The sequence below is a fragment of the Macaca thibetana genome, chromosome 7 (assembly GCF_024542745.1).
Source record: "Macaca thibetana thibetana isolate TM-01 chromosome 7, ASM2454274v1, whole genome shotgun sequence".
In the NCBI taxonomy this organism is placed as follows: Eukaryota; Metazoa; Chordata; class Mammalia; order Primates; family Cercopithecidae; genus Macaca; species Macaca thibetana.
In genome coordinates, this window is record NC_065584.1 from 29900492 (window position 1) to 29924317 (window position 23826).

Genomic DNA, 23826 nt, shown 5'->3' on the forward strand with positions numbered 1-23826 from the left:
ACACAGAAGGGCCAGCAGGTACACGACTGAGATGGAAGTATGCCTAGTGTGGCTCAAGGAAGAGCAGGCAGGCCAACGTGACTGGATTGTATGAGAAAGAAGGGGATAAGCAGGAGATGAGGTGTCAGAATATTTAGGGCAGGTGGGAAGAGTAGTGGCCAGATCATGTATGGCCTTTTAACCTAAAGATAAAGCTTTTACGACAAGTGAAAAGGGAAGCAATTGCAGGGTTTTGAGCATAGTGATGTGACCTGACATATTGTTTTCCAGCCTTATTGTGGTATAATTAACAAAAATTGTATAAAATATACAACATGATGTTTTAATATACACTGTGAAATATTCACCACTGTCAAGCTAATTAACTTATCAGTCATCTCTTATAGTTACTTTTTAAATGTTTTGGTGAGAACATTTAAGATCTACTCTCTTAGCAAATTTCAAATATACAATGCAGTACTGTTAACTGTAGTTACCATACAGCATTTTAGATCTCCAGAAGTTACTCATCCTGCGTAAATGAGATTTCGTACCGTGTGACCATTTCCCCAACATATATTTTTAAAAGACCTCCCTGGCTGCTGTGTTAAAAATAGAATACTGTGGAGTGGGCATGGGCTAATGCCTTCCAAATAAACTGTAAGAGAGATGGTAACAAGACGTAGCAAAAACATGGTCCCATATTGGACATATTTTGGTGGTAGAGTTGACAAAATTTGCTTGTGGATTAGGTGGAGATACAAAAAAGAAGTAGGAGTTAAGGATGACTCCAGAACTTTTATCCTAAGCAGTTGGGAGGGATTAAATTGCCAACTTCTCAGGATAAAAGTAAATATTACTTTTATTTACTAATATTGGGAAGTCTGCAGGAGGAACATGTTTGGGAGGGAAAGATGAAGAATTTAATACAGTTAAGGATATGTTAAGTTTAAGATGGAGGTGCCAGATAATTGGTTACAGGAGTCTAGAGTTCAACCATAGGGAAATAACCAGAGTTTTAAGTAGTGAGCTACTTCCCTCGGTTATATATGAATGACTTAATAAGGTGAGATATAAATACCTGCCTGGTTGTATACCTAACCATAGAATATAATTAGAAGTAAAACTTACTGCATCTGAGTTCTCTAATAAGAAAACAACAACAGAATGGTTCTCAAGAAATTAAAAATTTTAATGAATCTCTTGCCAGATAGTAGTAAAAACTAACATTTATCAGGTGCTTATTATGGTGGGCACCACTCTGAGTACTTTATTTGTATTATCTCTTAATCCCTGGGGTGACCCTATGTAGCGGTACTATTATTGTGACTGTTTTACAGAGCAGGAAACTGCAGGAAACTAAGGCTCATAGTGATTAAGTAATCTGCCCAGGTCACATGGTTAATTGGCTGTAGAACCAGGATTTGAATCTAGACAGGCTTGCTCCAGATCTTAGCTGTCAACTGTACTCCATTCCCTCAGACAGACGAGGGTAGAAAAAAATGAAGATAGATATAAACGCAGTGGAAATCAAGATCCAGCCAGCCCCTAAGGGAAATAAGCAGACAGTTCTTTATTCAATAGAATCTTTGAAAATATAAGGGAAACATTATGCATAATTCTTTTTTTCTGATTTTTAAAGTATTATTATTATTATTATTATTATTATTATTTTGAGACAGAGTTTCGCTCCTGTTGCCCAGGCTGAAGTGCAATGATGCAACCTCAGCTCACTGCAACCTCCGTTTCCCGGGTTCAAGCGATTCTCCTGCCTAAGCCTTCCGAGTAGCTGGGATTAAAGGTGCCCATCACCATGCCCAGCTAATTTTTTCTATTATTAGTAGAGATGGGGTTTCACCATATTGGCCAGGCTGGTCTCAAACTCCTGACCTCAGGTGACCCACCTGCCTCAGTCTCTCAAAGTGCTGGGATTACAGGCATGAGCCACCGTACCCAGCCTTTCCTGACATTTTATTATGAAAATTTTCAAACATACAGAAAAGCTGAAAGAATTATATGATGAACACCCATATCTCCTGCCACCTAGATTATACACTTAATTTTTTTTTTTTAAACAATTAACATTGCTCCCATGAAAGAAAAGCTTTAGGACTTGACAACTTCACTGCTGAATTCTTCCAAACATTTAGAGAACTAAATACCAGTTCTACTCAAGCTATTCCAAAAAATTGAAGAGAAGGGAATGCTTCCAAATCCATTCTACAAGGTCATTATTATCCTGACACCAAAACTAGACAAATATACAACAAAAAAGAAAACCACAGGCTAACATCCCTGATAGTCATAGATGCAAAAATCCTTAACAAAATTCTAACAAATAGAACACATTAAAAAAGATTTAACAACACATTAAAAAAGATCATTCTTCATAATCAACTGAACTATCCTTCATCCCAAGGATGCAAGGATGGTTCAGTATATGCAAATCAGTAAGTGTGATACATCACAATAATAGAACCAAAAATAAGAACCATAGCATCATTTCAATAGAAACTGAAAAAGCATTTGAAAAAAGTCAACATCCCTTCACGATAAAAACTCTCAACAGAGTGAGCTTAGAAGGAACATAACTAAAAATATTTAAGGCTATATATGACAAACCCACAGCTGACATTATACTGAATGGAGAAACATTGAAAGTCTTTACTCGGAGATCTGGAACAAGGCAAGGATGCCCGTTTTCACCACTGTAATTCAACATGGGACTGGAAGTCCTTGCTGGTGGAATTTAGGCAAGAGAAAGAAAGAAAGGGCATCCAGATTGGAAAGGAAGGTTGGGCACAGTGGCTCACACCTGTAATCCCAGCACTTTGGGAGGCTGAGATGGGCAAATCACTTGAGGTCAGGAGTTCCAGACCAGCCTGGGCAACATGGTAAAACCCTGTCTCTACTAAAAATACAAAAATTAGCTGGGTATGGTGGCGTTCACCTGTAATCCCAGCTACTCAGGACGCTGAGTCACAAGAATTGCTTGAGCCCGGGAGGCAGAGGTTACAGCGAGCTGAGATCACGCCACTGTACTCCATCCAGCCTGGGCAACAAAGCAAGACTCCATCTCAAACCAAAAAAAAGAAAAAAAAACAAGGAAGACATCAAATTATACTTGATCAGAGACATTATGAATCCTATATTTAGAAAAACCTAATGACACCACCAGAAAACTTAAAACTGATAAACGAATTCAGTAACATTACAAGATACAAAAGCAACATACAAAAATCTGTAGCATTTCTATATACAAATAGCATACCCAAGCTGAAAAAGAAGACAGTCCCATTTATAGTAGCTACAAAAAAACTACCTAGGAATAAATTTTTTGTTTGTTTGTTTGTTTGTTTGTGTGTTTTTTTGAGATGGAGTCTCACTCTGTCACCCAGGCTGGAATGCAGTGGCGTGATCTCAGCACATTGCAACCTCTGCTCCCCGGGCTTAACCAATCCTTGTGTTTCTGCCTCCCGAGTAGCTGGGACAACAGGCGCACACCACCACGCCTGGCTAATATTTTTCTTATTTTTAGTAGAGATGGGGTTTCACCATGTTGGCCAGGCTGGTCTCAGACCTCAGGTGGTCTGCCTGCCTCGGCCTCCCAAAGTGCTGGTATTACAGGCATGAGTCACTGCATGTGGCCTCCTAGGAATAAACTTAACCAAAGAAGTGAAAGATCACCACAAAGAAAATGATAAAAGACTGATGAAAGTAACCGAAGAGGAGGCTGAGCATGGTGGCTCATACCTGTAATCCCAACACTTTGGGAGGCCAAGGCAGAAGGATTACTTGAGGTCAGGGGTTCAAGACCACCCTGGGCAACATAGTGAGACCCTATCTCTTTTTTAGAAAAATAAAATTAAATGTTAAGAACAGAAATTGTAGAAGACACACAAAAAATGGAAAGATAGCCCATGCTCATGAATTGGAAAAATTAGTATTGTTAAAGTGTTCATACTACCCAAAGCTAGCTATAGACACAATGCAATCCCTGTCAAAATACCAATGACATTCTTCACAGAAATAGAAAAAACAATACTAAAATTTGTATGGAACCACAAAAAAAAAACAAATAACCAAAGAAAACTGGAGGCATCACACTGCCTGGCTTCAAAGTGTACTACAAGGTTATAGTAACCAAAGCAGCATGGTACTGCCATAAAAACAGACACATAGACCAGTGGAACAGAATAGAGAACCCAGAAATAAATGGATTGGCTGTAAATGCATGGAATTTTTGATTGTTTGGAGACAAGGTCTCACTCTGTCATCCAGCCTGGAGTGCAGTGATGTAATCTTAGCTCACTGCAACCTCTGCCTCTCAGGCTCAAGCTATCCTCCCGCCTTGGCCTCCCAAGTAACTGGGTCTAAGGCATGCACCACCACGCCTGGCTAATTTTTGTATTATTTGTAGAGACAGGGTTTTGCCATTACACCCAGGGTGGTCTCAACCTCCTGGCCTCAAGTGATCCACTCGTCTCGGCCTCCCAAAGCGCATTACAGGCATGAACCACCACCATGCCCAGCCAATGCGTGGATTTTTAACACTGATGCCCAAAGCATACATTGGGGAAAGGATAGGCTCTTCAATAAATAGTGCTGTAAAAACCGAATAGTCACATGCAAAAGAATGAAAATAGACCTCTATTTCTTACCACGTACAAGAATCAAATCAAAATGCATTAAAGACTTAAATATAAGGCCTGAACTATGAAACTACTAGATGAAAACATTGGGGACATGCTTCAGGACATTGGTCTGGGCAAAGATTTTTTGGGTAAAATCTCAAAAGCATAGACAGCAAAAGCAAATATAGACAAATGGGATTGCGTCAAGCTGAAAAGCTTCTGCACAGCAAACAGTCAACAGACTGAAGAGGCCACCTACAGAATGGGAGAAAATGGTTGCAAACTATGCATTTTAGAAAGAATTAATAACCAGAATGTACAAGAACTCAATAGCAAAGAAACCAGATAATCTGATTTTAAAATGGGCAAATGATCTGAATAGACAGTCTCAAAAGAAGACATACTTATGGCCAACAGGTGTATGAAAAAATGTTCAGCATCACCAATCATCAGGGAACTTCAAATCAAAACCACGGTGAGATACTATGTCACCCCAGTTAAAATGGCTATCACCAAAATGACAATAACAGATGCTGGTGAGGATACAGAAGCGGGGGGAACTTCCACTAGTATATTGTTAGTAAGAATGTAAATTAGTACAGCCACTGTGGAAAACAATATGGCAGTTCTTCAAAAAACTGAAAATAGAACCACTACACAATCCAACAATCCACTGCTGGGTATATATCCAAAAGAAAATCAGTATATCAAATCAAAAAGGGATATCTGCACTCCATGTTCATTGCAGTGCTCTTTACAATAACCAAGATACACAGAATATGTCCAGTGGGTGAATGGATAAAGAAAATGTGGTCTATATACACAATGGGATGTTACTCTGCCTTAAAAAAGAATGAAATGTAATTTGCAACAATATGGATGGAACTGAAGGTTATTAAGTGAATAAGCCTGGCACAGAAAGACAAATACCGAATCTTCCCACTTGTATGTGGGAGCTAAAAAAGTTGGTCTCAGGAAAGTAGAGAGTAGAATGGTGGTTACCAGTGGTTGGGAAGGATGTTGGGAATAGGGAGTGAAGAGAGATTGGTTGATGGTACAAAAACACAGAAAGAGTAAGTTCTAATGTTCCTAGTACAATGGGGAGAATAGTTAATGATAATTTATTGTATATAGCAAAATAGCTATAATGTTTCCAACTCAAATAAATGTTTGAGGTGATGGATATCCTAATTACCCTGATTTGATTATTACACATTTTATTGATGTATCAAATATATATACCCCATAAATATGTATAATTATATATCAATAAAAATAAATTTTAAAAGCAATTAACGTTGATAAATTTGCTTTATCACATATTTGCCCATCTGTCCATCTATCCATCTGATTTACTGCATTGCATTTCAAAGTAAGTTGAAGACGGCAGTACATTTTACCTTAAATGTTTTAGCTGCATGCTTGATTCTAGAATTCACATTCAAAAATTAATATTATTTATTAGACTTAAATTAATTGCAAGTAAGGTTTAAAAGGCTGAATGTGACTACAAAGAAGTTTGGAATATTCTCTTGTTCAAAATATTGGCTGGGCGCGGCAGATCACTTGAGGTCAGGAGTTCGAGACTACCTTGGTGAAACTCCATCTCTACTAAAAATAAAAAAGTAGCCTGCATGGTGGTGCACGCATATAATCCCAGCTACTTGGGAGGTTGAGGCAGCCGAGAAGCAGAGGTTGCAGTGAGCTGAGATCACTCCACTGCACTCCAGCCTGGGCAACAGAGTGAGACTCCTTCTCACAAAAAAAAAAAAAAAAAAAAAAAACCCAAACAGGCTGGGCGCGGTGGCTCACGCTTGTAATCCTAGCACTTTGGGAGGCTGAGGCGGGCACATCACCTGAGGTTGGGAGTTTGAGACCAGCCTGACCAACATGGAGAAACCCCGTCTCTACTAAAAATACAAAATTAGCTGGGCGTGGTGGCGCATGCCTGTAATCCCAGCTACTTGGGAGGCTGAGGCAGGAGAATCACTTGAACCCGGGAGGCAGAGGTTGCAGTGAGCTGAGACCGCACCATTGCGCTCCAGCCTGCGCAACAAGAGCGAAAGTCCGTCTCAAAAAGAAAAAAAAAATTAATGGGGCTGAGTGCAGTGGCTCACACCTGTGACTCCAGCACTTTGGGAGGCCTAGGTGGGAAGTTCACTAGAGCCTGGAGTTTGAGACCAGCATCGACAACATAGAGGGACCTCATCTTTACAAAACATTAAAAAATTAGCCAGGCATGGTGGCACACACCTGTGGTCCCAGGTACTTGGGAGGATGAGGCAGGAGGATCACTTGAATCCAGGAGGTAGAGGCTGCAGTGAACCATGTTCATGCTACTGCACTCCAGCCTGGGTGACAGAGTGAGACCCTGTCTCTTTTTAAAAAATTATATACACACGTACACATATGCACACATATAATAGATATTACAGTGAAGTACTTTTCAACTGTTCACAACAGAGGATGGGGAGGCACGTGAGAGGGATGAAATCCGGCATGACAGGCGAAAAGAGAGACAGCATGACCGGAATCTTTCCAGGGCAGCTCCTGATAAGAGGTAGGTGTTATTTAAGATACGTACCAATCATGGAGGCTGGGCGCGGTGGCTCACCCCTGTAATCCCAGCACTTTGGGAGGCCGATGTGGGCAGGAGATCGAGACCATCCTGGCTAACATGGTGAAACCCCATGTCTACTAAAAGTACAAAAAATTAGCCGGGCGTGGTCATGGTGGGTGTCTAGTCCCAGCTGCTCGGGAGACTGAGGCAGAAGAATGGTGTGAACCTGGGAGGCGGAGCTTGCAGTGAGCTGAGATGGCGCCACTGCACTCCAGCCTGGGCAGAGTGAGACTCCGTCTCACACAAAAAAAGATAGGTACCAATCATGAAGAGTGGCCTTTTTGTACCTTTTAGAGCAGAGTTTTTAGTCCACTAAGATCAGTTTTGCTTCTCTCCCTTTCTTCTTCGGTTTGATAACTTAATACATTAGCACTTAATTTTCTTATACTTAACTTTGTCTTAGCTCTAGTTGACTGTCTTTGGAATTAATCTTTTCTTCCATCACTTAAGTCAGAATTGAGAATGATGGGAATATGGAAAACAGAATTGAGATCAGATTTTTGAAAAGGATGTAGTAGTAAATTTGGACTGTTATAGTCGGTTCTTTTCCTACCTTAAATGGTGAGACAAATGGATTATGTGCCTCTTTAGACAGGAAATAAGCTGTCATGCTTTTACTGAGATCATTTTATATGCATAGTACTTTATATGCATCTAGTACAATTGAGAAGAGCAGTTTTGAAAGAAGTGAAAATCAGCTCATTCTTAACAGAAGTCTAACTTACAGTTCAGAAAGACAGAGCTATCCATAAAATAATTTGAGAAAATTTGCAAAGCACTTTTAGTAAATATAAATGTATGGAACAAACTAAATACATATACGAGGGCATAAAGTATGGATTGGGGAAGTTTATGGCTCACCAAAGGCTGAGGACTTAAAGTTCTGAAAAGTAGAGGAAATGCTGCAATACAAAGGTAGAATTCTGAGTGAGGGTTAAATGCAAATATAAAATATTTTCTTCCCAAAGGAACAGTTTTCTATGCTCTGATCATCCCATGAGCCTAATACATTTTTCAAGTCATATTTTAAACACAAAAAAGAGGCTGGGCACGGTGGCTCACACCTATAATCCCAGCACTTTGGCAAGCCAAGGCGGGCGAATCACTTGAGGTCAGGAGTTCATCCAGCCTGGCCAACATGGTGAAACCCCCATCTCTACTAAAAATACAAAAATTAGCTGGGTGTGGTGGCATGTGCCTGTAGTCCCAGCTACTCGAGAGGCTGAAGTGGGAGAATCATTTGAACCCTGGAGGCAGAGGATTCAGTGAGCCAAGATCGTGCCACTATACTCCAGCCTGGGTGAGAGCGAGACTGTATCTCAAAAATAAAAATAAATAGGCATTAAAAAGATTCCTGCTGGTGTTAATTGGCATATTTCATCTCCCTGGATAAATGACGTCATAGAGAAGCAGAGACTCTTACTCTTGAGTTGAGGGTAACGTACATGTAGAAGGAGGAGCAAAGTGTGAAAGTGTTTAATTAATGACAGTCTTGGTTAGTAATTCCTAAGTTGTAAAAGTTACAATGGCTCTGTGGATAAATTGGGCCCTCAAAACCAGTAAAGTGGCCATCAGAATTGACAACATAGAAAAGCTGTAAAATTGTAACTGGATGAAAATCAAATAGCCTGTAGAAATCATTTTGTGACCTGAGTTTTTAGTAAAATAAGTAATGACAGTTACCATGGTTTCATTGGGATATAGATTGCATGTATAATGAAACAGCCAGGAAACCAAATTAATTTGAATGTCAAAAATCATACTAACTATTTCAGTCATTGACATGTTTTCCTCAAAATTCTAGTGGGATAAAATTACTAAATGTAGTTAGATAAAAGAGCTGTTTCTAGCTTATTTAAAATGATTCCTGTGCTACATCTAAATTGTATCCACTTCCCCAACCCCCAAACCATCATATGATAGTAAATATAGACCATAGCAATTTTATATCTCAGTATGGTTGTAAGGTGATTGCTTATATTAAAGAATTCCATGTCAACGAATCTGTTAGATGTTCTTTTGAGCTAACAGGATGTCCTAATTGTAAAACTCTTCCCTCTAATCTGAAATGCTTTATAAGGGCTGCCAACTTGATTATGTATTATCAAGGAATATACGTTCTCAAGATGTGAATGTGACATATTCATGTCCTTTGCTTCTGAGATTGGTTGTATTTCTATTGAACATACTCAGTTTGTCTATAAAGAGTTTTCAGTTAGTGATGTCGTATTTCAAAATAGGTCGAAACTTCAGAGAAATGAAAATCGGGATATCAGTGAAGTCATTGCTCTCGGTGTTCCTAATCCTCGGACTTCCAATGAAGTTCAGTATGACCAAAGGCTCTTCAACCAATCCAAGGTACAAGTTTAGGAAAGCATATTGTTGTGTTGATGTGAATACCTATCCTCAGGGAAACGAAAATTACCATACTTCATATTTGGATGTAAATGCCAGCATGATGACAAAAAAATTGGAAGTTGTATGTTGAAACTTGAGACAAGAAAGATGAAACAGTTCTGATTTTAACTTCTTACAGTGGACTGAAATTTGAGACACTAGGAGAAGAAAGAAATTAGGTGATTAAAAACTTGGTGCTGTACTCGGGAGGCTGAGGCAGGAGAATGGCGTGAACCTGGGGGGCGGAGCTTGCAGTGAGCCGAGATTGAGCCACTGCACTCCAGCCTGGGCGACAGAGCGAGACTCTCTGTCTCAAAAAAAAAAAAAAAAAAAAAAAAACAACTTGGTGCTGTGGTATGTCAATCTTTTGTTTTTAAAATAGAACCAGGGAGGACAGGCACGGTGGCTTTTGCCTATAATTCCAACACATTTGGAGGCCGAAGCAGGCAGATCACCTGAGGTCAGGAGTTTGAGACCAGCCTGGCCAATGTGGTGAAACCCCAGCTCTACTAAAAATACGAAAATTAGCCAGGTGTGGTGGTGCATGCCTGTAATCCTCACTACTTGGGAGGCTGAGGCACGAGAATTGCTTCAGCTTGTGGTGAGCCAAGATTGTGCCACTGTACTCTAGCCTGGGTGACTGAGACTCTATCTCAAAAAAATAAAATAGAGCCAGTGTCCTACAAAAGTTCCTCTTGGGTTTTTTGTTCATTTTTGGGTTTGTTTTTTTTTTTAATGCTATAGAAATATGTCAATTTGGGAATCTTTTAAAAATGAAGCTGTAAAACTGGATTAAAGTACTAGGCTGGCTGTCAGGAAATCTGATTTCTAGTACCAATTGCCATTAGCTAACTAGGACACTTTAAGCCTGGGAAAACACAAGGCGGGTGCGTGCACACACACACACACACACACACACACACACACACGGTAAGAATACAAAGGTGTAAGTTCTACTGGAAAGTGGAGTGGGAAACTTTATGACTTGGAGGTTTTAAGTAAGCTCTTCTAAGTGATAATTTATTAGGTGCATTTTATATTCTTGGCATTGTTCTAAATCTTGTTATTATCTCAATTCTTACAAAAATCCTTTGAAATAATACTATTCTCTCATGTTATAGGTGAGGAAATTGAAACACAGGTTTACCTTGTGACTGATGGAATTAAGATTCAAGTCTTGATCTCAAAGCTTTATTATTATTATTATTTTTTGAGATGGAGTCTCACTGTCACCCAGGCTGGAGTACTGTGGCGCCATCTTGGTTCACTGCAACCTCCACCTCCCAGGTTCAAGGGATTCTCCTGCCTCAGCCTCCTGAGTTGCTGGGATTATCACAGGCACATGCCACCACGCCTGGCTATCTTTAGTAGAGACAGGGTTTCATCATGTTGGGTCAGGCTGGTCTCAAACTCCTGATCTTGTGATCCTCCCGCCTTGGCCTCCCGACGTGCTGGGATTACAGGCGTGGGCCACTGCGCCCAGCGCATTTCAAAGCTTTCTTAACCACTATACAAAGGCAGCTTACCAGCTGAGCAAAGGGATCTAGGGGTGAAATTTCACGTAAGTAAAATATTTTCAAGATAATCACCTGTTAGCAGCTTAAGCTTAAAACATTTAAAAATTGTGATGAAAATATTTCTGGCTGGGCACTGTGGCTCACACCTGTAATCCTAGCACTTTGTGAGACCTAGGCAGGCAGATTGCTTGAACCCAGTTTAAGACCAGCCTGGGCAATATGGCAAAACCCTGTGTACAAAAAATTAGCTGGACATGTTGGCACACACCTGTACTCCTAGCTACTTGGGAGGCTGAGGTGGGAGGAACACTTGAGCACAGGGAGGTTGCAGCTGCAGTGAGCTTATATAGCGTTTTGTGAGACCAAGGCAGGCAACCACCTGAGGTCAGGAGTTCAGGACCATCCTGGCCAACATGGTAAAACCCTGTCTCTACTAAAAATACAAAAATTAGCCGGGTGTGGTGGCACGTGCCTGGAATCCCAGCCACCTGGGAGGCTGAGGCAGGAGAATCGTTGAAACTGGGAGGCAGTGGCTGCAGTGAGCCAAGATCACACTACCGCAGTCCAACCTGGGTAACAAAGCAAGACTCCGTCTGAAGAAAAAAAAAAAAAGAATCCAAAGTTATGAAGTTTATGTGCTAGCAGTTTTTTAATGAAGACCTTTAATTTGCAGTTCAGATTGTTGAAAATGTGAGCTACAAATTAGCAAGGGTTTACTGTAAACATGTTATGATTCAGCTTTTGATAAAGTGTTTACACTTTTATTTAATGTCATCCATTTTTCCACAGGGTATGGACAGTGGATTTGCAGGTGGAGAAGATGAAATTTATAATGTTTATGATCAAGCCTGGAGAGGTGGTAAAGATATGGCCCAGAGTATTTATAGGCCCAGTAAAAATCTGGACAAGGACATGTATGGTGATGATCTAGAAGCCAGAATAAAAACCAACAGGTAGCAATCCATACAACTCAATTTCAGTGTTTACACTGGTGAAAGCAAAGTAGTTCATAGTCTTTTCTCTTTTTCCCTAGATTTGTTCCCGACAAGGAGTTTTCTGGTTCAGACCGTAGACAGAGAGGCCGAGAAGGACCAGTTCAGTTTGAGGAAGATCCTTTTGGTTTGGACAAGTTTTTGGAAGAAGCCAAACAGCATGGTGGCTCTAAAAGACCCTCAGATAGCAGCCGCCCCAAGGAACATGAGCATGAAGGCAAGAAGAGGAGGAAGGAGTAGACACAGGTCTCTTCATAGTGAATGAACTATTATTACCCATTACCCTAATGATGCAAGTCATACGGGGGAACACTTTGTAAATGGTCAGGATAAAAAACAAATCTGGGTGTCGGATCCCAGCACTACTTTTTATTACTGGAGAATGGGGGGGAGATAGAAAATTCTACTTTGAATTACTTAGTTTTTTTAAAGAGTGGGTTGTGTTTGTGCTTTTCCCACCTTTCAGCATTTATAGAACATGCTGCCCCACATACAAAGTCAAGACCACTTCCTTTTGTGTGACACTAGTAGTTTGGGGTTAATATTTTGTGTAAGAACAGCTGCATATGAGTAAAGTTACCCCAACCACAGTGAGGAGGATGTTCACATACTGGAACTGTCCTGCCAAATAAATTTTGCCCCTGTTGTGCTCTGTTTTAATTTGGAGTGGGCAAAGTAACCTCTTGCTTGGTGCAACTATTTGTTTCAAATAAAAACATTTAGACAAAATTCTCAGTTATGTTAACTTTATTAATAGGCTGCGGTCTCAAAAATCTTTCTCTTCATCATCAGATGTCGGCAGAACTTTTGGCTTTTGAGCTTGAACCTGGACCTGAAAAAAATAAGCACTGTAAGGAAGGAAAGGCAATGTTTGCAAAAACATTCAAACTGAAAATCGCTTTTTTATTAGGGAATCAGTATGAATAACTCAGGCAGTTTTTATTTGTACCTTGTTCTTTTGTTTTCTCCTCAAATTCCTTTTACCATCTTTCTTGATATTATGACTCCCTAACCCTCAATTAAAAATTGTAAATCAGGCCAGGAGCAGTGGCTCAGGCCTGTAATCCCAGCATTTTGGCAGGCTGAGGCAAGAGGATTGCTTGAGGCCAGGATTCAAGACCACCCTGCAACATAGCAAGGGCCTGTCTCTTTAAAAATAAAATAGTAGATCAATTTGGCCCAAGATCACATGGTGGGAAAGCCAAGATTTCAGCCCCAGCTTGCCTGACTTGAAAGGTAGACTGCTGGCTGGGTGCGGTGGCTCATGCCTGTAATCCCAGTGCTTTGGGAGGCCGAGGCGGGTGGATCGCCTGAGGTCACAAGTTCGAGACCAGCCTGACCAACATGGTGAAACCCAATCTCTACTAAAAATACAAAAAAAATTAGCTGTGCGTGGTGGCACATGCCTATAATCCCAGCTACTCAGGAGGCTGAGGCAGGAGAATCACTTGAACCCAGGAGGCAGAGGTTGCAGTGAGCCAAGATCACACCACTGCACGCTAGCCTGGACAACAAGAGCGAGACTGTCTCAAACAAACAAAAAGAAAAAAGTAGACTGCTGTGTCCACTGTGTTATATAAACTGGTTACTCTACCACCCCCCATTCTTTTTCTTTTCTTTTTTTTTCAGATGGATTTCGCTCATTGCCCAAGCTGGAGTGCAATGGCGCGATCTGTCTCCCAGGTTCTTCTGCCTCAGCGTCCTGAGGAGCTGGGACTATAAGCATGTGCCACCATGCCCGGCTAATTTTTTTTGTATTTTTAGTAGAGATGGGGTTTCTCCATGTTGGTCAGGCTGGTGTCAAACTCCTGACCTCTAGTGATCCCCCCACCTCAGCCTCCCAAAGTGCTGGGATTACAGGCGTGAACTACCACACCTGGCCTACCACCCCATCATTCTAACAAGCATTAAGGTAGCTTCAGTTACAAATCTCTCAAAGTCCCCATCATTCCATATTTATGATCTATTTGATACATAATTAAATAGTACCTACATGTATATCATACATGTGTCTGGTATAGAAAAACAAATTTACCTTTACTCCATCTATAATATGATATTCCTGTTGTAGTGCATTCTGAAGTTCTTCTTCTGAAGAAAACTGAACCCAACCCAAACCTCTGTGAAAGCCAGTCCTCTTGTCCTAAAAATTCAAAATATAGGAAAAGATTAATCATGAACTTGAGAAAGTTTCCATGAGCTCCAAATCAAACTACCAACTTTTTCATCTGCCAAAAATCAGATTTTTTTTTTTTTTTTTTCAGGCAGGGTCTTGCTCTGTCACCCAGGCTGGAGTGCAGTGGTATGAGCCGGACTCACTGCAGCCTCAACTTCCTGGGTTCAAGCAATTCTCCCACCTCAGCCTCTTCAGTAGCTGGGATCACAGGTACATACCACCATGTCTGGCTCATTTTTTATATTTTTTGTAGAGACAAGGTCTTGCCATCTTACCCAGGCCAGTCTCAACTCCTGGGCTCAAGCAGTCTTCCCATCTGGGCCTCCCAAAGTGCTGGAATTACAGGCATAAGCCAGCATGCTCAGCCAAAAATCGATCAAAGACATAGGTGTCGGTAACCTTGCTTTACACCCTTCCTGATCACCCAAAGCTAAATCCCTGTTGTTAAACTTCCTGTTTTCCTTGCTGCCATTAGAGAAGATATGGGTCATGAGCTTTCTGTATCATTCTAGATGCAAACCATACTAACAGTAATAGCTAAGGGAAATTTTGATCAGTACTTTTGTTCTAAGCCTCGTTTCTGGAAACTAGAAAATTAAGCCTCAAAGGCTTGTTGCACTCATTTCTGAATCCAGTCACCCTCATCACCACCACGACTATCATATGTTCCTAATGAAAAACAAGAAAAGATAATATTTAGCCCTTACTTAACCTAGTTATAGACTTCGGGTTAATTTAAACAATTTTGCTACTTTCCCTTGTGCAAAAGTTTCAACCTATACATCACATACGGAAAACAGATTCTAGAGTGCTTGGATGTACCCTGCCCCTCCAGCCCTTCAACAGAAAACAAGTATTAAGATGTCTAGTCCCTGTAGATAACAAACTGGTCCTCATTAGTCTCATTCAAGTTATGCTGTGCTTTGCCAAAGAAAATCAAAATCTTACAATTGCTCCTATACTTCAAGGATAACTTTATAAGGAATAACCTAGAATACAAGAGAAGTTTCTGGTGATGTCCCAATGATCCATTCATTGTAGATAAGACAATTTCTTTTTTTTTTTTTTTTTTGAGACGGAGTCTCGCGCTGTATCACCCAGGCTGGAGTGCAGTGGCGCGATCTCGGCTCACTGCAAGCTCCGCCTCCCAGGTTCACGCCATTCTCCTGCCTCAGCCTCCGAGTAGCTGGGACTACAGGCGCCCGCCACCACGCCCGGCTAGTTTTTTGTATTTTTAGTAGAGACGGGGTTTCACCATGTTAGCCAGGATGGTCTCGATCTCCTGACCTCGTGATCCACCCGCCTCGGCCTCCCAAAGTGCTGGGATTACAGGCTTGAGCCACCGCACCCGGCCAGATAAGACAATTTCTAAAGCATTCCTTTACTGTCATGTGACCACTTCCACAGTCAAAGGCATTAAGAAATGTTTATATTAAAACAGGCCAGGTGCAGTGGCTCAATCCCAACACTTTGGGAGGCTGGGGTGGGTGGATGGCTTGAAGTCAGGAGTTCGAGACCAGCCTGGCCAACATGGTGCAACTCCCATCTCTACTAAAAATACAGAAATTAGCCAGGTGTGGTGGCACATGCCTGTAGTCCCAGCTACCTGGGTGACTGAGGAAGGAGGATCACTTGAACCCGGGAGGCAGAGATTGCAGTGAGCTGAAATAGCGCCTCTGCACTCCAGCCTGGGCGACAGAGCAAGGCTGTCTCAAAAAAACAAAAAAAACAAAAAAAACAAAAAAACAAAAACTCAGTCCAGGTGCAGTGGCTCATGCCTGTAATTACAGCACTTTCGGAGCTAAGGTGGGTAGACTGCTTGAGTCCAGGAGTTGCAATATGGTGAAGCCCAATTTCTACAAGGAATACAAAAAACTAGCTGGGTGTGGTGGCACATGACTGTAGCCCCAGCTACTCAGGAGGCAGAGGCAGGAAGGATCCCTTGAACCCAGGAGGTCAAGGCTGCGGTGAACGTGATTGTGCCACTGCACTCCAGCCTGATGACAGAGTGAGACCCTGTCTCAAAATAAGGAACCAAGATTTCCAACTTGAGTACAATGAATTTAACAAAAAATTATTTTTGTCATATTTTATTTTGTTTTATCAACATCAAAGCTGCCTTTTATTTAAATCTAAGATCTATTCTTTCCAGGTCCTATTTTATTTATGGACCAAGAAAAACCTATTAATTTTTTTTGCAAGGAACTTTTAAATGCTCTTGAAAAAACTGAAGTTTTCATGCTTATAGAAAACATTTCATGTCCATTAATACATGTGCCCAACTTTTCTATTCAACTATATAAAATTCCATTGCATCAGTGACTTAATATCTAATCAATCCCAGTGATGAACATTTAGGTTTTTTCTTCTTACTTGACATTAAGCAATGCTGCTTTGGAATATTCTTGACCACACATTTCTGTAGGATAAATTCTTAGACAAGTAACTGCTAGATCAAAGCAAATATAAATTCTTAACTTTGGTATTTTGTCAACTACACATCAGAACTGAAGGTACCAGCTGAACTTCTCAACAACTTGAGTGCCAGATTCCCTACACCTTCACTGGTACTATATATAACTAATCTGTTAGTCTTTGGGAGTCAAGTAACATTAAACCAAGAATTAAGAATTTAAGTTCCTTTATGTTTTTATTTTACCATAGCCCTTATAGTGCTGCAAGGAAAAAAAGGTTTCAGTCAAGTGTGTGTAAACTATATACTCACATCACACCCTAAAAAAGCCCACAGAGAAATACAGTCCGGGATAAATTTATAGGCTGATTTCTAGACCCTCCCAAGAAAGCAAAGGAAATGTAATTAATATAAAAATACTGTTTTATTAGTTATAAATCTAAAAAAGAAAATGGTACTCAATGAAGATAAAACTTAAAATATCCTCTGCCAATTCTTAGAAATCTCAAATCCTTATTAGAATACTGTAGTAGGCAGAATTCTAAGATAGGCCCTATGATCTCCATGCATTCCCCATGTCACACCCTATATAATTCCCTCCCCTTGAGCGTAGGCAAGACCTGACTTGCTTCTAACCAAAAGAACACAGCGAAAGTAATGGGATGTCACTCCTGTGATTACGTTCAATGTAAGATGCCATCTTAGCATACTGGAGAAGCCCTTGCTGGCTTTAAAGAAGCAAGCTGCAATGTAGTAAGACAGCCTACAGATAAACCAGGTAACAAGGAACTGCAGGGAGTTCCTAGGTGAGAGCAGCTCCCAACTCAGAGCCAAAGGTCAGCAAGAAAACAGACCTCAGTCCTACAGTTAAAGATGAATACTGGCCGGGGGCAGTGGCTCACACCTGTAATGCCAGCATTTTGGGAAGCCCAGCGGGCGGGTCACTTGAGGTCAGGAGTTCAAGACCAGCCTAGCCAACAGAGGGAAACTCCATCTCTACTAAAAATACAAAAATTAGCTGGGTGTGGTAGCGCATGCCTGTAGTCCCAGCTACTCAGGAGGCTGAGACAGGAGAATGGCTTGAACCCAGGCAGCAGAGGTTGCAGTAAGCCGAGATTGCGCTACTGCACTCCAGCTTGGGCAACAGAGCAAGACTCCATCTCAAAAAAAAAAAAAAAAAAAAATTTTGTCAACCACATGAGGGAGCTTGAAGTCAGTCTTTTTCCCCAGTAGACCCTTTGATGAGATGCACTACAGCCCCAGCTGACACGTGGAATATATAGCTATGTAAGACCCTAAGGAGAGGACCCAGCTAAACTGTGCTCAGCTGTGAGATATGTGCTGTTTTGAGCCATTATGCTTGTGGTATTTTGTTACACAACAATAAAAAAACACAAATACGTATGATAAAGCCTTTTCACTTTTTAATCAGTATCACTCAAAATGTTATCAATGGACTGTAGGCCAGGCATAGTGGCTCACGCCCGTAATCCCAGCACTTTGGGAGGCCAACGCAGGAGGATTGCCTGAAGCCAGGAGTTCAAGATCAGCCTGGGCAACATGGCAAGACCCCCATCTCCATAAAAATAAGCCAGTACAGTGGCTCACACCTGTAATCTGAACACTTCGGGAGGCCGAGGTGGGCAGATAGCTTGAGCCCAGGAGTTTGACGAGACCAGCATAAGCAACATGGCCAAACCCCATCTCTACAAAAAATACAAAAATTACCCAGGTGTGCTGGCACATGCCTGTAGTCCCAGCTACTCAGGAGGGTGAGGTGGGAGGATCACCTGAGCCTGGAAGGCAGAGGTGCAGTGGGAGGATCACTTAAGCCTGGGAGGCAGAGGCTGCAGTGAGATCAGGCCACTGCACTCCTGCAGAGGGACAGAGCAAGACCCTGTCACAAGATAGATAAATAAGAGTTTTTTAAAACACTTTAAGCTTTTTTTTCTTTTTTAACAATTTTTGTGAGTGTATAGTAGGTGTATATATTTACAGAGCACATGAGATATTTTGATATAGGCATGCAATATAAAATAAGCACATCATGGAGAATGTGGTATCTATCCCCTCAAGCATTTACCATTTGACTTATGGGGTATCCAAACCCTCAGGCATTTATCCTGAGTTACAAATAATCCAATTACACTCTTTGAATGATTTTAAAATGTAAAATTATTATTGACTATAGTCACCCTGTTCTGCTATCAAATAGGTCTTATTCATTCTATTTTTTTGGTACCCATTAGCCATTCCCACCTCCCCCTACTTTTTCTTAATACTTACAAAAGGTACAATACACCTTTTTACATGGCCAAACTGTGCAAAGTATTCTTTCAGCTGACCTGTGTGGCAGAAGAAAACGTATTAAAAGCAGTTACTATATTTTGGATTCTCTTAGATTGTAGAAAGAAACTAAAAGTGATCCCAGGGTCACCAGACTTCTTGTGGACAGGAACTACTTTGCATTTCCCTAAAGGCTTAAGATTTAGGAAGCAGCTATGGTACTGACTATAAAGTCACAATGTACCAGACTTGGTGGTGAGGAGGGGAGATGGACAGACAAGTTGTTGAATTGGCTGCAGTCTCCATCCTCAGCAAACATCAAGTGTTTTCATCATATCAGTTACTGTGCTATGTGGACTATGATCCCTGTGAGCAGATCACAAAGAAGAAAAAGACCAATTACAGTCCAGTGTGTTTCCAGGTATACTGAAGATTTCCAAATAAAATCCCAACTTACTGGTCCTTCACAATTTAGTAAAATGAGTTGACCTCACCTGCTCTTCCTGCCTTATTTCCCACTGCTGGTCCCTAGTTACTCTCTAGTACAACAAATTGAATTATCTGTATCTGTCCTGCGGATTACCCTCTGCATATGTTGTTCTCTCCCCTCTGTATGTTGGTAATCCTATCTCCCCCTGCCTAACTTACAACTATAACTATTCTTCAAGACCCAAACCAAATACATCCACTGAGTATTATTTTATTGGGCTCCTATCACAATACAAGACAATGTACTAGCCCTGTAGGACTTCAAAGATTTGGAGTATATAAAGACTAAAAACTACACGATCTGTTTCTCTTGTGAACTACAGTGCCTGTACTTCACTGAATTACTTTTTATAATATCTATTTAGTTCTCCTAGTTCACCAAAACCTCACTGGTTCAACAACTGCCTATATTTGTTCTAAGTCTCTTCATCCCCACCACTACTACACTGTAAGCTCCCTCAGCATATAAACCACCATGTTTACCATGACCAATAAACAGTAGGGCCTCAATATTGGCTAAATGAGTAAGTAAATGTCCACTAATCCTTCCAACAATCCACAGAGACTAAATTTTTAAGGGATCTAATGTTTAAGTCAAACCAACTGGCAAGATCAAGGTCTCACAGAATATGATACTGGAGAACAAAATAATGTTAAATATATGTTTTATACCAGATAATTAAAGTCCTAGAAGACACTGATTTCAAAACAAACCAGCTCTGGAAGGTAACCCTCTTCCTAAATTGCCTAAAATGGTGAAGGAAAAACAGCTGCAAGCACCAAGAAGAATGCCTACCACAGAATAGATACTTAAGTAAGTATTTGCTGAATCAATGTAACAACCAAGAGAAACTGTTTCGAGGTTGTACATAATGCTCACTCTTTTTAAGGGTTTTAAACTCGCCCTTTATTGTCTGGAAACTTGCATCCTCAAGATGCTAATGAAACTCCTCAGCCTTTCCATAAAGTTTCACAGGGCCTACGGGAGACTTTACTGGGCTTGGTCTTCACCAACCACATGTTTAAAAGATGGGGCACAAACCAACCTATTTCCCATTCTACTACTCACGTCTGAGCCACAAAAACTAAAAAGAAACAAAATCTTGCTCCATTTTGTTTAAAGGGGCTGACCTGAAACATGAATACAAAAAAAGTGACCACGAATGTTTATATGTTGGTAAGCAAATATAAAAACCTCATCTCAAAACTGCAACTGACAAAAATTGAAGGTGGTGAAAGATTTCAGAACTAATTATTCCAACCTTTATCTCAAGACTAGGCCTCTCCTGTAAGTTTCAATTTTAGTTATCGTGAAAATAACTATCATTTGCTGAGGACTTACACTGTATCTAACGCAAGTCTAAGAAGTTTGCATATAAACTCAATCCTCTCAACAATCCTATGAGCTGGGTATTATTGACTACATTTTATCAATGAGTAAACTGAGGCCCAGTTGTGAGTCATTTTCCCATACTAACTTCAGTTATTCAGGTGATACAACGATTAAATGGCCAAGCTGGAATTCTAACCTCAACGGTCTAGTTTCGGAGTCCACTTCTCAGCCACAATGATATACAACTTCTGTTCAATTGCCTGACAGAAACTTCACAAGTTTCTCAAACTCAACACATTCAAACTTTACTCACCTTCTCTTGGCCTGCTCCTAGCTTCTAAACGAGCAATTCACCAATGCTAAAAACCCAGAAATCATTCCTCCCTTTCCTTTATTCCGTACACTTTCCCATTTAAGCCATCACGAAACGGCATCTAATTTGCTTTTAAAACGTGAATGGATCTGACCACCATCCTTCTACCATCGCCCTAATTCAGGTCCTCACCTTTTAAGTAAATTAATGATACTGCTTTTTAGCTCCTCTCCAAGCCTACAATCTTGCCACCTTGAATCCATCCTCCACACTACAGTCAAAATTATCCCTTCTAAATTGTAAATCTTGGTTACCAAGTAATAAATCTTTACACCAAATCACTCCTAAAGGCAAGAGCTGGTGCATTCGTGACCCCAAAAGCTCAAAGGCCATCCCTAAACGGTTAACTGCAAACAAAATTTCTTTCTGCTCACTTGCATGCTCAGGAGCAGTCTCCTAATTCAGTCACCACGCTGACTTAAGTACCCTGCAAAAAGCAGAAGCTTTGAGGATCGCTTGGACCTAAAAATTCCGCTACTCCCACATCTCCATCACTCACTCGACGCCGCAGTCCAAGGAATTTTTCTCACAAAAGCAACCGGCCGATCGATATTTCTACGCAGCGCCACAGCACCTCTCGCTGCTGAGGCCGCCATCTTTACACTAAAGGACCTCCTTGAAGCGAGGCCGCGGCCCGGGAAAAAATTTCCGGATCCGGAACACGAGAAAATCTGCTTCCGGATCAGAGAGTACAGGCCGCGAGATGGGGAAGATGGCAGCTGCCGTGGGCTCTGTAGCGACTCTGGCGACTGAGCCCGGGGAGGATGCCTTTCGGAAACTTTTCCGCTTCTACCGTCAGAGCCGGCCCGGGACCGCAGACCTGGAAGGGGTCATCGACTTCTCGGCGGCCCATGAAGCCCGTGGCACGGGTCCTGGTGCCCAAAAGGTAGAGAGAGAGGAGCGGCACGCGTCTCTCCATCGCTTTGCGCCGCTTCTTGGAGGGACTTCCGTGTCTTCCTCGCTTCTTTTCACCTCCAGACCGGTTGTTGTTGAACGATTCCTGTCCTCCTTTGGCAGCAGAGTCGAACTCCCCACTGTCACACTAGCAATAACGCGTTGAGATGCTCGTTTCTTTAGGCGGGCATTCCTGGCAGGGGGGACTCGGTCAGAAGAGCCTGGTAATCCGTGTTTATTTCTCACTGTAACTGTCTTCTCACATTTCTGTTTGGGTTTGTGTAAAACCCCATAGAAAGTCTTCGTAGACGGTAGGGTAGCGTTCTGCAGCTTGAAAAAATGACTCCCGAGGAATCCCAGAACTGACAGATGCGGCGCTGTTTGTTAAGCCGCTGTGGGTAAAACTAGTCCCTCTCTTCTTCTCTGAGCCTTTTAGAAGGAGGTCATTGAAGGATTCTGATAATCCCTCCGTGTTGAAAATAAATGGCAAACAAGTATATATGGAATACAGGCATCGTTATTTCTCTCTACTTTTCCCCCATGGAGATTAAGAAAGGGAACACAGGCCGGGAGCGGTGTCTCATGCCTGTAATCCCAGCACTTTGGAGGCTATGGCGGGTGGATCGCTTGAACCCAGGGGTTCGAGACCAGCCTGGGCATGGCAAAACCCCGGCTCCACCAAAAATACAAAAAATTAGCCAGTCTCCTAACCTGGTCTCAAGTAAATAGATTTTTTAAAAAAAAAATTTTTTTAAGGGAACATAATGGACAAGAGGGAAAACTGGGAACCAAAACTGTAGTTCAGTATACATTTTCTTTCTTTACAATCCACTTTAACGTTGAGGATATGCAGCCCCTTAATTTGCTCTTGGTGTTGTCCACAGATGTCTAGATGAGGCATCCTTTCCAAGCTTCCTAACAGCTCTGATAAAATTGGGATGCTACAGTATTAAGTATTAATGGTTGCATACTTGAGCTCAGCTTTTCAGCACCTTCATTTGTTAGGAAAACAATGGTCTTAGAGTTGTGAAAATACAGAAAGTCCACACCCCAAGAATAATATACTTTTTCTTTCCAGAGCCCTTCAGACTCTCATTCAGCTCCTTTTACCCGCATTTTACCATAATATGTACATGCTTTTTAGAATGTCAGCCATCAGAGAATGAGCCATTATGTGTCTAGTACAGGACCTAAAACAGTACTGAGTAAGTACAGTATGTGTTGAGTACATGAAAGCTTGGGTGTTTTGTTCCCCAGCTCAAAGCACATTAAAGTAGTAATTAAGAGAAGTTAACTATTACAAGCCAGCTGATGAGACTAGTGGGAAAGTGGTGGTTAACAGTCTGGCAAGGGAGGAAGCAGAAAACTTTTTATAAAAACCTTATATAAAAAGCGATGTGGTTCAGTTTAGCGTATGATAGAATAGGTCCACTAACATCACCTCCAAGAGTGTGTTAAATTATAGTGCAGTATTAAGTATGGCCTATTTAAGAAATCAAGACAAAATGCTTGAAAGTGTTTTATCAGCCCCTAGGTACCTGGAAAACTCAGCTGATCAGTACTCTCAGAGGGTTTGAGATAGCCCTTTTATTATAGAGACATGAGCCAACTTTTGGTATTTTGTCCAGGAATCTCCACACTTGGAGAAGTTGATAAAATATCATTCTCTTTGAAAGAGAATGTTTCATATTCTATATATATATGTGTGTGTGTGTATATGAGA

General features: G+C 41.2%; 3 protein-coding genes across 3 annotated transcripts in view; 2 read left to right on the plus strand and 1 right to left on the minus strand.

Moving 5' to 3' along the window:
• The window catches only part of SNW1 (SNW domain containing 1), a 1184582-nt gene extending 1171714 nt beyond the window's left edge, over window positions 1-12868 (plus strand). Inside the window, exons 12-15 of the mRNA XM_050798773.1 lie at window positions 7077-7173; window positions 9474-9591; window positions 11937-12100; window positions 12181-12868. Of these exons, the coding sequence (XP_050654730.1) occupies window positions 7077-7173; window positions 9474-9591; window positions 11937-12100; window positions 12181-12379 (578 nt within the window). The 3' untranslated portion in view covers window positions 12380-12868. The remainder of the gene's footprint in view (window positions 1-7076; window positions 7174-9473; window positions 9592-11936; window positions 12101-12180) is intronic.
• ALKBH1 (alkB homolog 1, histone H2A dioxygenase) overlaps window positions 1-23826 on the plus strand; it is a 187471-nt gene that overhangs the window by 132969 nt on the left and 30676 nt on the right. Inside the window, exon 2 of the mRNA XM_050798844.1 lies at window positions 21903-22095. Coding sequence (XP_050654801.1) covers window positions 21913-22095 — 183 coding nt within the window. The 5' untranslated portion in view covers window positions 21903-21912. The remainder of the gene's footprint in view (window positions 1-21902; window positions 22096-23826) is intronic.
• SLIRP (SRA stem-loop interacting RNA binding protein) lies at window positions 12869-21864 on the minus strand. The gene is made up of 4 exons (XM_050798923.1): window positions 21709-21864; window positions 19015-19073; window positions 14175-14282; window positions 12869-12971 (listed from the first exon to the last, which is right to left on the minus strand). The coding sequence occupies exons 1-4, from the start codon at window positions 21803-21805 to the stop codon at window positions 12906-12908; spliced, it is 330 nt and encodes a 109-aa protein (XP_050654880.1). The 5' UTR covers window positions 21806-21864; the 3' UTR covers window positions 12869-12905.